General features: G+C 42.1%; 1 protein-coding gene across 1 annotated transcript in view; it reads right to left on the reverse strand.

Moving 5' to 3' along the window:
- The window catches only part of aqr (aquarius intron-binding spliceosomal factor), a 71912-nt gene that overhangs the window by 21470 nt on the left and 36560 nt on the right, over positions 1–13882 (reverse strand). Inside the window, exons 27-31 of the mRNA XM_080012949.1 lie at positions 12046–12255; positions 8798–8935; positions 8616–8687; positions 6027–6214; positions 4328–4499 (exon numbers count right to left, since the gene is read on the reverse strand). Coding sequence (XP_079869075.1) covers positions 4328–4499; positions 6027–6214; positions 8616–8687; positions 8798–8935; positions 12046–12255 — 780 coding nt within the window. The remainder of the gene's footprint in view (positions 1–4327; positions 4500–6026; positions 6215–8615; positions 8688–8797; positions 8936–12045; positions 12256–13882) is intronic.

The raw sequence follows: 13882 nt of genomic DNA on the forward strand, positions 1-13882 counted from the left end.
TTACAACAACACAAACCTAGCTCTGGTTCTTGGTTAGTGTTAGTGACGGTTCGCAGTTGGTTCAACTCTCACACCTTCCAGGAACCGGTTTAACAGGCCCAAAAGTCACGTCATTACGTCACTGCATGTACGACGATAGGCACCTGCACGCACTTATACACGTACCATATGCGTAGTCTATAGTCTAGCCGGCTGGATTTTGTATTTGCTCGGATTTTTATTGTTATTATTCTACTTGGCATTTTTCATACTTAAAGTGTCTGGAACATGACAATCATTGAACCAGCGGACATGGTTGAGGTCTCGTTAGAACACGGACGTCTCAGACATAGGTGGTTCAAGTTTAATCCAAATCGATCTACATCTGGAGCAGGAATTTGTAAAAAACCAACAAATCTACCAGAAGTTGCAGAACGTCCATGCTTCCGGTAACGCTTCTGGTAACACTTCTGGTTACACTTCTGGTCGGGTGGTGCAGCGAAATGAGATTGTGGAGCGGGCGCTTTGTGACATCATCCAATTCGTTATATTAGGTGCAGATTGTGGCTCTAGGCCTGCATTTGCATTGTGGGAGGTGCGTGGTGTAGACTCCATCGGTCTGTACTGGTTGAGTGAGCGTGTGTGTATTGTCTTACCTGCTTGATGCTGGCGGGACTTTTTGTTTGATATTTTATCTCTTCTGGCCTTTTGGTAAATAAACACATTCTGTTCGCATCTAACCCGGTGTTAGATGCGGTGTTGTGTCCCTCGATATTTTGCAGCATTCGAGCCAGTCGTAACATACAGACTGCAGGAGCCGAAAACTGTCAAAAACAGTGTGTGTCCTCACACATGGAGTTCACCTGCAGCTCCAGAGCACTCGGTCTGAATTGTGTGCTTTATTTTAGTCCAAAATGTTTAAAAATTTGATGAAATGCCTCTGAGGACATGCAGTGTTTAATCCGTTTGAATGGACCCCTGTTGTTGGGAACGTCCACACGGAGGGATTTCTTTCCACAGAAACACTGTGAGGCAGGACTGTGTGGAGTACAGGTGCTAGACAGCCACCTTCTACTGTTTGTGGATAAAGCATTAACATGCAAAACAAGTGCATTGGTGTGTAGTAGTATTTCTGCGTGTCACCAGGACTTGGAAAACTATAATTTGTGACAGAGTCAACACCGCGTCAGCCGATGCTGCGTTCAATGGAAACTCAGAAAATATGAACTCGTTTTACGACTAAAGCTGGTGTAAAGACGAGTGACAGCAAAAAAATTATGCGAGGTTCCATGGGAACTCAAACATTTGTAATTGGTGCCAATATGAATTGATGGTGTGTTTTACCGGAACTCGGAAAACTAATTAGTATCTATCATGACTAACCTGTACACCGTGCGTGTATTGCTGCCTGCGGCTATATTAATTATCGCTTGTGTTTTGCATCTTACTATGATCTATTTTGTCTGCATTTCCACTGTGCGCGACCCCGGGGCCCACGAGCCCTGAAGCCGCAGGGCCGCGGCCGCAGCTTGTGCGTTCCAATAACTTAAAGAAAAAGGGTGCTCCGACTTAATAAAATATGATATATTATACAATAAGTCCACTTACAGCTCCACGGACCAGATTTTATGTCCATGAATTCCTTACTGCTGAAGGCGTAACCAAAAATGGCCGTCACAATGTTTTGGTTGGGCTTGCATGTCCCCGCCCCCAGCTCCTGATGTAAGCGGTTCTAGGTTCTCAAGCAGCGAAGTAATGCCACTCTGGAACCAGTTTCCCTGGCCAAGAAAGACTAAGTTGAAACGTGATGAACTTGTTTGAGATTAGGCACCTGCTCTGAACCGGCCATCAAAATGCCTTGGTGGAGAAAAGGGATATCAGAGAACTTGGTAACCATAACAACAAGGCCAAGTCAGGCTCAGTGCTTTCTTTGGAGTTTGAGCTAAATAACCAGAGGCTAACATGAGGTCTGGGGGGAGAGGGAGTGTGAAAAGAGAAGATTGTTTTTTTTTTTATACATTTATAGTTACATACATAGTATATACAATATAGTTTAACAAACTGATGTGTTGCGCCAGCCAGAGAATAAAACCATTCATCCTATTGACATCCCAATGTCCCTCAGCGTCAAATAACATCATGGTGGACAGATGCCATTTACAGCGCATTTGTAAGGCTTGCGTGGTGGTGGATAACAGCCCCGTGGTTAAGCAAAGTCCATTTCTAACGAGAGGAGTGGGTTAAGAGAAACATTTTCCCCTTAATGACCACTCCAGATCCCTGCAAGGTACTTTGCACAGTACCATACAGCGGAGAAAATGTGTTTTGGCTAATGAACCAAGGAGTCAGGGATAGATTGCTTCTGGCTGACCTCCTGTTGCTCGTGCTCAATGAAGAAGCTTTGGCTTGTGGGGGAAAAGCACCGGGCCGTGTGTGTGGCTCGTTATATGTGTATGGCAGGTCAAAGTACTGTTTGTACAGCTGTGACAGCCATTCACTGAATGTGATTGCTTCTCTAGTGTCCACTTTGCCTCCTCTGATTCCTTGAAAAGTGTGCGTCTGTGTGTGTGTGTGTGTGTGTGTGTGTGTGTGTGTGTGTGTGTGTGTGAGTAATGTGAGTGACCATGTAAAATGCAGCAGGCAAATGGAGTGGTTCATGTGATCTTGGGCCTCGAGAGATGCACATGTTCTGCATTTGGGAACAATAAGGAGCCTCTCTACGCATCACTGTGGCAGTATTGACACACTACTGTAGTGACTACAAGCAGCTATAACTGGGCTCATAACCTAAACGTCCCACTTTTCTTTTTTGTACATGGTATAATGTTTACCACCCCAAAATCTGCATCCACATATTTTCAAAACTGGTTGACCAATACATACATCGATAATCAAGCTCTGATTTGATTTGTTGAACCAGCTTGGTTTGCAGTTGATTTTGTGTATTTCTTAGTGTTTCCCTGTTTAAAACCACAACCGTGAAGCAGGATTTTCACCAAAACCATTTTCATGCCTTGATTCCTTGCATTCCTTCCATGCTTGGCATGGTCTTTTCCACAGGGAAACGTTTCTGGATTGGATTTAACAAATATGTTATAGGATCAATTTAATTTCTGAAATTTTGGGTGCTGACGCATACATAGACAGGAAAATCCGTGTATCATTCCACGCCCCTTTTCCGACGTGTTCATGACGTCAAACGTGAAAGAAACGGCATTTCTCCTGGCAATGGGAAAGGTGTCAATCGCCTATTATTAGTGGGTTGACCCGTGTAACCCGCTAACTTTGGTGTGAAAACAGTAATAGAGAAAAGTAGTAGGATAGGTTTGCCATTTTTCAAACCAGCCTGATTAAAATTATAGCTCCCATCATTTATAACTGCTCATTCAACACCCTCGCTTTGCTATTGAGAAACTCACCACTCTCATTGTACGTAGGGGCAGTCCAATACGTTCAAGGCAGAAAAAAAACAAGTCAAAACAAATTTTCTACAGGAACAAAATGAGGAATGATTTAGGGCCGGCACCTTCTGAAACGAAAACCTTAGCAGTAGGGCTGCCCCCGACTAAAGATTTTCCTTGTCCTATAGCCTTTAAAATATAAATTTAATTTACCAGCGCTACACGCAGGAAGCAAGCAGGCTGTTAATTACACCAGTTAAACACATCATGAACTGTGGCGGGCGGAAGATAATTTTCCTGGTGTCGGCCTCCCCTCATCGGGGGCATTTGTCGGAGCCACGGATCCCCATCCCAAGATCCTGCCTCCCGCCCTGACTTCGCCAATTCCCGGGCCCTGGACTCCCTCACTCGCTGCGCCTTCCCCATACCCCCAGGGCTCGGGCCCACCACCGACCCGCCTCCACCTGGTCCGTCGGGGCATTTAAAATACAATTAATAAGGTAATTGAAGCTTGTGACTAACGGTTTCAAATGGGTCTTATAATATACACAATATTTTTGATAATATACGTAATCTTTTTTACAGACTTTTAGACTAGTCGACTAGTCAAACAGTCTAACTAGTAACATCCCTATTCTGAACCAGCAAGGGGAATGAACATTTGGTTAATTTATCAGTAACACCAACACAATAACTTATAATGAGCCTTTAAAGGAAAAGGAAAGTGTCTTATCGCCTGGTTTGAAGGACAAACCCAATGACCTACTGGGGGGACACAACGGTTGGTGCCACATTAAGGGTGATGAATATATGCGATGGAGTGGTCGTCTACACATTATAGTTTAAATTATGAATGACTCTCTTGTATTACAAGCTTTTCAAGAGTGGAATGGAGTGGAATGGGAGGAATGAAATGAGTGTGTACCTGTGTGTGTCGATTGATTTACCTGATAGAAGTACGGGTTAGGCTCAGACTCTCCAACGCCATTGAAGTCCTCCACATTGACCAGCTGGAAGTCGTAGGTGAGCCCAGGGTTGGGCACCTGGAACTGGGGCAGGAGCTGCACATGAGGCAGGTTCCCAAGCTGCTTGTAGCGCCAGTTATACAGGTTACAGAGGCTGAGAAACAGAAAGAATGATATAATAGATAATTAGGTATGATTCTCTTAATATTTTTAAATGTATATATTTTTTAAGTTATAAGGGCTGTGCGATATTGCCAAAATCACACATCACAATATTTTTGACCAATACCTCAATATCGATAATTTGACAATATGTTTGGCAATAACTGTCGGTGCTTTCAGAAGTTATTTACACACAAGAAATATTAGAGAAACAATCACCGGTAATGTGGATATTATAGGTAGGTAGCAGCACGGATTAGAACAGCAAGTGTATAAAAGCTCAGAAAATTGCATTACTTTACTATAATACATCCTTTAAGACAACATTTAACTATACAGTATTGCAATATTACGATTAACCAAAATCCCAGACGATAGCTTGTCTCGTATCACGGTATTGACATTATATCAATATATTGCCCAGCCCTAGTTATAATGCTTATTTAATATTCTCTGTGATTAGAGTCTTGCGTACTTTGTGCATTTTTGTTGCACAGTAAAAAAAAAAAAAGGGGGGGGGGGGGATCTAATGAGATCAATGAGATTAATCAGTAAAATACGTAAGTTAATGTCATCTGTGCCAACATAAAACATGATTACAGCTTTAGATGTCCCCCGATAATCCATTTTATTTAATATTTCATCCGTGGCTGGGTGGTATGCCTTAAAATTTATATCACAATATAATTACAAGCATCACAGTTAATGGTACATATCACCTAATCACCCACCGCCAGAACCGCTGCCGCCTGACGTAATTCACAGATAATAGTTTCCTGTTCGTGGTCTGACTTCAAAAAAGCAAATCACCTCTAATGTACGTTTTTTGTTTTTTTTCAGTATTCACTTACACATCTTCATACACTTAACTTCTCATCAATGAAAAACTGTTTTTTCCACAATATATATTTGTTTTCTAGTGTTATATTTTAGTCAGAGGTCTTTTTTTAGAGATGTCACGGCCTGAGATTTTGACGATACTATTGTAATGCGAGGAAATACCAGTTTTCACTGATGGATTATGATCAGTTAAGATGTTAAAAAAAACCAAGGAGGGAAAATACACAACAGCGCTATAAAAAATGTGTAATTGTATTTTTTTATGACATTCTCTTGGTCCTGAAAGTAGCTGCATCTTAGAATTTCCTCAAAATGTACTGCCTCATGTAACCTACAATCAGGCAATTGTGGCTGATAATTAATACAACAATATACAAATAACAGCGATTAACAAATTGTCTTTGCGATTCATTTGATGCCACTGTCGTAGTTTAAGCTCATGAATCTGTAACAATACACATCCATCCATTATGAAGTAGACATTTATTCTTTGTCCGGATAGAAACTTGGTGGAAGTGGAATCTTGCCTATAGAGCCTATATATATATATATATATATATATATATATATATATATATATATATATATATATATATATATATATATACATACATACAGTATATATATATACATACAGTATATATATAAAAAAGTATGATATTTTGAATGTGATACCAACCTGGCACGGGCACGGCCCTGCGCGTCCAGATCGACGGTGGGCACCCCGAGGCGAACGAAGCGGGTGAAAAGCGACTGCTCCATGTTGGAGTACTTCTGGAAGGCCATGTTCTTGATGACTGGGGGAAGCTGGTGGTGGTCTCCAATCATGATCCAGCGCTTCAGCCTGCTGTAGCCGTCTTCTGGGTTCTACGTGGCGGGAGGAACGTCCAAAGGAAGAAGGAATTGTGACTCAAACAGGCAACATCAATATCATTATCAGGGGGCATCCACCGAGCGGGGTCCTAATGATGTGTAAAAACGACCAAAAAGGGAAACGGGAAAGTAGTTCATGTTTTCAGCTTCACTGAGGCGAAAAAAGCAGCTTTGTAGAGTATTTGTTGTTGTTGTTGCCAAGGCCAGAGGGTTTTCTTATTTATTTCAAAACACAACCACTGAAAAGAGAGAAGGTTGGCATTGGGAACAGATTATTTAGAAACAGATTTTTAAACCCATAAAGACACACATCATTCCGTGTCAAACAGTTCTTCCTTTCTTTGTTGTAAAGCATTTCTTAACTTTGTTTTTAAAAGTGGCAAATAAATAAAGTTGATCATTATCTATTGTTACGAGCATTGCATGTTGGACGCAGATGTGCGTCGGTTGCAGGGCGGCTTCATCGGCGCCCTGCTACAAAAAGCCTTCTCACAACTGCTTACAGGGAGTCCATCTCCTGCCAACATAATATCTTCAGGGGGCCTTTGGGAAATTAATGATCTCTATACCTGCTGGTTCCAAACTGCCCCTGGAGAGCATATACATAATACCTGAGGCTCATTTTATTTTTTATTATATATATTTTTTAAATTGTTTTGGCTTGTTAATGAGGAAGAGGAGAAGTACGGGTGGAAGAAAAAAAACCAAAAAACAATTATTTTGCTGATCTCCAGGGATGTCTGGCAGTTTCAGTGCATGAGCTCATCACTAAATAGTCATACGGCCTATCACTAAATAGTCATATTCCCTATCATTAAATAGTCATATAGACCATCACTAAATAGTAATGGTATCCATAAAGTATGAGCTCTACTACTAAATTAATTACCAATCTCCAATCTTCCAACTACTTTAAATAATGGCATGCTATGAACACCTGAAACTTTGAACAGCAACTAGCAATTACCGAGGAGCAAGCCCAGTCATGCACATCTCTAGAAGGCTGGTTGTATATCTATAGAATATATCTATATAGAAGAAGGTTATATATCTCTTCCACACCCTCTGCATTTCTTCCACATTTACCTAAGCAGCTGGAAACTTTGCTAAACAGCCTAGCTAATCCAAAAGACACAACATAATGTCTCAGGATTGGTTGCATTTTGTTTGCATGTTGTTGAAGAGCTTGTTTTGGGTTTAGCACCATAACCCTCAGGCTTTATGTTAGGGTAATGTATCCAACCGCATGGCCACAACGACTGCCACTTTGCGTAGGCAGCGCCTGTTTCGGCAGCCCTGCCTTCTTATTAAGCCGATCGAGATGTGAGATTCTGGTATGTATCGCTGGATACTCCAAGTGCAAAAACATGAGCAGAGCCACAGCTGATTATAGTTGGTGAACTCAATTATGCAAAGTACACCGGGACACTACAAATGAAATACTACAAAAAAAATCTCTCCATTGATATCAGTAGGAGCAGCGGACCATTGTGTTCACTTTTATTTTTTTTTACATTTGAATTGAGCCTGTTTGATTCAACCTTTGTTTGCATTTAGTGTCTCTTTTAAGTAACCCTATTATACTCTTGTCAAGCCTGCACCCTCTTCCCTACCACCACCCAACTCAAGTCCAACCATTACAAGAAAAGGAGGGCAAGCAAGTGTAATTAAAAATGTAATTTTCCATTTCGGCCATCTCCGGAAACAATAATTGTATCAGGTCCAAGGGCGTTCGGTAAGCATAGAGGGTCTGTACAGCATGTAATTCATGGTAGCTCCTTTGTTGCCGCTAATTTGACAAGATTTGACCGAAGACCAACCACAATTGCCAACCACAATAAATCAAACGCAGATTTAATCACCGACAGGAACCCAACGCTTGGGAAAATGAGAGGGATGAAGGAGGATTGGACAGTCTTATTATGATTTACTCTGTGCCCCGGCTCCCGACCAGCTCTGAGAAAAAAAAAGAAGGGGCCCTTTGTAGGTAGTTGGACGGGTTGATGTGCTTAATGGTCTCGTCAGTAAACAGACGTTCGGACTATCTCAGCCAATTAGGCCATGAGTGCCAAAGACAAGCCCCATTACTTGGTTCACAGCCATTAATCAGAACTTCATTTACAGCAAGCCAGGTAGGGGGGTAGAGGGCAATGTCACACTGAGCAAACGACTTAACTACATTTTATGTTCCTACTCTTGTTGCACTGATTTATGTCGCATAGATTTATGTCGCACAAAGTCCATTTATTGAGGTTTGGCACTAATGTAGTTCCGCTTGTTACGTTTACTTTCTCAATTATTTTTTTTATTTCTCCTTCGCTCTACTCCGTCAACTGATTGAAGATATATATATATATTTTTTTTGGCGGCTATTCATTTGCCAACGGTGTCATACCTGCAACAGCAGAGGGATGAAGGTCTCGATCTCCAGAATCTGAGCCGCTTCTTCCATCAGGATGTTGTCATACTGATGAAGACAAAAAAGGAAAGGACCCGTGAGAAAAGGCAACGGGACGACTCTGAACCAGAGTGTGAGAACACGCAAGCTAGAGTGGGATGTTGTTTGGCAGTGTTCACCTTGAAACCCAGCTCCACCAGGTCATGGCGTTTGAGGGCAGCATGCGTACAGGTCATAGCAATGATTTTGGCTTCTTTGACCAGCAGGTACTTGGAGCGATCCAGTCCACTCCTCAGCAGCTCAAAGGCCCTGAACTCCTGGGTGAAGGGGAAAAACGATACACTGTCAGTCGTTGGAGGGCTTACAAAAGAAATGTAATTCAGATCGTAAATACCACAAAAAGATGGGAACAGTAATTGTAATAAATCTACAATGCGCAACACCATCCGTCTTTCCTTTGTGTGTACATTGACCTGTTTTCTGGTGGCGTGTTTTGCTCCCATTCACATCGGAACCAGGTTAGGAAAAATAAAAATAAAAAGCTTTAATAGCATTTACAGGGCTATTCCTCAAACAATTTGTAAATGATTAGGTTTGACATTTTGTGAAGGATGATGGATAGCATCATTACCTAAGGTGAGGTAAAGTAATAATGCTAGAGCCTTATAGAAAAAGAGGCTCAGCTCAACATTTGGATTCACACACAGCCAATGCATCAACGTCTCACCGTTTCTGTGAAACAAACGCTTTTAATGACCACAAGGCAGCGATGCCACTTGACACCTGCCAATGAAGTTATTGCAGTTACCTGTAATTTCCCCTAATAAAGTACTCGATACAAATCCTGAAAGCAACGCGCCACTGGGGTAAAAAGTAAAAGGCAGTTTCGAAAAGACAATACCGCAACGGAAGCCAACCTAGCCAATTCTGTGGAGTCCAAAGCAATTTTCACAACTAGCTCCCCCCTATAATTACCCCAAGCCCTCTGACGACTGCTCTCAGTGGCCTACAAAGTCTCCCTTTCCCCCCTTTAGGGCCGCCTTGGGGAGAGTATAGAGGGTGTAGGTTACTGTTCAATAGATGCTTTAAAGGCACTTCAAGGCAGATACTCTTACAAGACGTGCAGTGGAGGGTGACATTAAGGGCCGCTTTCTTACACTAAAAAGGAGTCCGCTGACTTCAGAGAGGGTGATATCATAGCACTATGAAAGCTACGCTGTGGGGGAGCCGGGAAGCGGGGGGCAGTGTGGGTAAACAGGTGGCTATTTTCAGGCTGCAGCGCTGGCTGAGTAGGGGCACCACGGGGAGGTGGGAGCCGGAGAAGAAGTCTTGGGAGGACAGCAGGGGTATAAATATTTGATGCGTTACTATTTTAACATTAATATTAACCTCATCAGAACATGCAACATTGATGAGGCCTATTTTTAACCCCCAAGGCTTCAGAGTGGGTTGAAGGATGAAATCAAGCCAGGAGGATTCACAGGCAGAATCAGCGAGAAGGAAGGTAGAAACGGTCAACGGCAACGGTAAATAAATACTGACTGCTGAGGGGAGACGGGGGGGGGTTGTCTGTAGCCAAAGTACACAGGAGACGAAATGTGTCACTGTCTGTCTGTCTCTAAAATAGACAACCCCACATTCCTTGGAAAGTTGATGGCAACTCGTTCAGACTGGTTTAGCTCGCTAAAACCGAGATGGAAGGACAAACGTGTGGACATATCACTTTCTATGTCCTGTACCGGTGACAGCGGCGTCTCATAATGGATGTACTGCTGCATGGGCGAGGCTCGGGGAGCTGGCATAGGTGTTGTGTCTGATGCAGTGATACAGGGCGCTGGCCAGATAAATCAAGGTCAACACAGGTGTCGGGATATTACCTCCAGCCAATAACTTCTTTATTGCTTTTTGGAGGCCTTCCTGGTCCTCCCATAAATCTGCAGCCTTATAGTGGCCTCTCTACAAATAGTTCACATGCCGAGAGAGACACCAACACATCTTAAGCACGGTAAAAAAAAAAAAGGGAGAAATTGCAGTGGGGGGAATATATATATATATATATATTTTTTTTTTATCATGACTCTGTGCTGATAGAGATAGATACCTTATCATTTCCAACAACTAAAGCAAACAGGCTGCTGTTGGGAACAAAGCAGAGGTGTAGGAGACTGCATAAATACTCCACAGAGAGCCAGGTAGTGGTAGGCACCGGCGTCAGACAGCAGACAACATGGACAGAGTGAGCGGATGGTCTGTGTGTGACGTTAAAAAATACCAATACAAAGGAACGCACTTTAACTTCCGTCTGGTTAGATATGATTGTGGCTGTGCGTGTAACGTGTGTGTGTGTGTGTGTGACGACACAAGATGTGACGGTTTGACTGAATGACTGGGGTGCTGGCCAGGTTTCTCTCCTGACATTTAAGATAGTGTCAGTGATAGTTTAAGACTGTGTTTTTAAAAGTCCAAGTGAACCTCAAAAAGGATGCTTTTAAAGCAGGGCTGGTTATTGGGCAGGATCTCACGATACAATGTAAATACAAAGGGTCACATTACAATTCAAACCAATATTAATGAGATGGCTCACAATGCGATTCTGTATGAATATATTGACGTTTTACACATAATGAAAATTGCTACCAACTTTTCAGAATACGATCTGACGTTCATTACAAAAATATCTCACGCAAAACAATCTGCCTACTATAGAAATTATACAGTAATATGAGTATGAATTTCCATTCATTTATGTATATAGCAGTCCTTGATTCAAACAGAAAACGACTGCTCAACTTCCAAACTTATCGATATTACATTTCTCAAATAGATCAATTGAAAGTAGCCAAATATATGAATATGAAATTATAATTCTATGGGTTTTTCTTACCCAGCCTTATTTTAAACCCAAACTAACTCATAACATACATCGAATCGCATGAGGATAATTTTTTCCCTTAAAAAAAAAATAAATAATAATTCTGTAACTCAACTAATGCTACGTATTCCTTGAGGATACGCTCACAGCGCAAGCCGTCGTGCTCAATTCCGATTTATTCCTCAGTTCCGATTCTTTTGTTTGGCGGTTCACATCATTTTTTAAAATGCGGCCAATATCAGTGTGAACGCAGCCATAGGAGGTTTGGTCGCAACTGTGATGCAGTGGTTTCATTCTACCGACTAAACTAACTTATTATAACTCACCTTGGACAAGAGGGTTTGCTAAATGGCGTAATGTATTATGAGTGCAAATAATACCTTGATTTTAGATACTCAAGAGTCCAAAAAAAATTAAATACAAAAAAAAACCTGTCAAGACCATTTCATGGTAAACACATAGTCCAACCACATTTTGCTTTTCACTGAATGGACTGAATGTGTCGTGTGTGTGTGTGTGTGTGGGTGTGAGTGTGTATACGTGCGTCCTGCTCACCTCCAGCTGGGTGAAGATCTTCTTAATGTGGCGGTAGCAGCCCTCTGCGATGTCTATGTCCTCCTCGTACGTACGGCCCTTGAACACGGGCTGCGGGGCGTTGGAGAAGTACTTGGGGAAGGGGAAGTGAGCGGCCACATCCTCCACCTCCACCGGCCTGCCGTGCTTGGGCCTGACCTTGCTCATGTACTTTTCCCAGCGAGAGATTACCTGCAGCGGGGATAGAGAGCACTGAGTACTGAGTGCGTTCCAGATCATTACCAGCAGATACACGTTCACATTATTCCCAAATACACACATATAACTTTACCTCACATAAAAGCAGCTTCATCAAAATAAACAAACAAAAACTACAGGGTACCACCACTCCATAAATACCACTGTAAGCAACACCTTTAAAATATACCCAAAATAAGCCTGCGGGGGGGGGGGGGGGGGGGCGCTCTGGTTAATTGGCGTTACAAATGTGTTACCATCTGCCCAAAGGAGCTTTTAGCTACCTATTTCCATCTACACCATCCTATCAATCGCAGCATTTATTGACAGCACAATCTGTTCATTGGCATGGGCTGAAGAGGCTGGGAGCTAAAATGAACCACAAAAACCTGATGGAAAGGAGCACTTAAGACTCCCGGTCTGAGATTGGCAGCGTCAAATGGAAGCCATTTGATGAGTTTGGTTTTGGACTAAAGCAGCATGCATAATGGACAAGCGGGCTTGGACATATTTATCTTTACTTGTTTTATATCATGTGCATCATTTTATGAATACAATCTTTTGATCGACTGCCAAACTGTGTTACAAAGTGATAACTCATGCTATCAATAAATTGGTTCTAAATGTTCTCTAAACTAATATGTAATACTTAAATGTTGGACAAGGCAAAAAGAACACGCTCTCTAATTCAATGGAATTTATAAATGGTGAAATTCTGAAAATGGAACAAAATTTCACTATCGAGAAAAATAAGCAATTTAACCCAATTTGGGATACTAAAATACAGGCTATTGAAAAAGAGCTACAGTAAAGAGAGAAGAGAGAAAAAAAAAAATAATAATATATATATATATTCCTATATCCAAAAAAAAAAAGCAATCAACTATATTATTATGGCAACTCGCTCCTTTTTCCTTTCCTCCTTTTCCCTCTTTCTCCCTCCAAGTACAGGAGGGATAATATATTGATCAGGGGAATTAGTTCAGGTGTTGGATGTCTTTAGCTCTTTTTTTTTGATCTAGTTGTTTTGATTTAAAAAAATATTGCTGGGTAATCATCTACTCCGCCCTAAAAAGTCCTAAAACACAGCAGAGATGAATCCTGTTCTGCGCTCAGTTTAAGTGCTTTCAACCAACCAGAGCCTGAGTCATCTGTGGTTTAGGATTCATCGCCGCTCTCCCAGTACAACTCGGTGTCCCCCGCGCTACCTGCTGTGCCACCCGAATCCTTTCCGGTCTTTCCATCTCCCCCGCCGTCTCCTTTCCTTTCAATCCATCCCCCCTTCCTGACGGACTGAAGCCACTGACATCCTACACTGTCAAAAAAAATCTGTGGGCTATTACATAAGCTCAGAGGAGCGGCCAGGAGGGGAGACAGCGGCCACGCCGCTAGTTCCTCTTTGTTACAGACGTCTATTTTAAGGCCCTTCTAATGATGCACTGGGATGTAAGTAAGTAATTGTCTGCAGTGGCATTTTTCCCGGGGCCCCGGGAGGAGAGCGATAATTAGGTGACAGGAATAAACAGAGGGATAATATCTGGTTATTTGCTGTCTAGGCAGAATGAGGAGTGAGCCCCCGGAAAGGAAACTCAATATAATGTCTGGATGTGCTCAGCATTAA

This window comes from Zeus faber (assembly GCF_960531495.2).
Source record: "Zeus faber genome assembly, chromosome: 13".
NCBI lineage: Eukaryota > Metazoa > Chordata > Actinopteri > Zeiformes > Zeidae > Zeus > Zeus faber.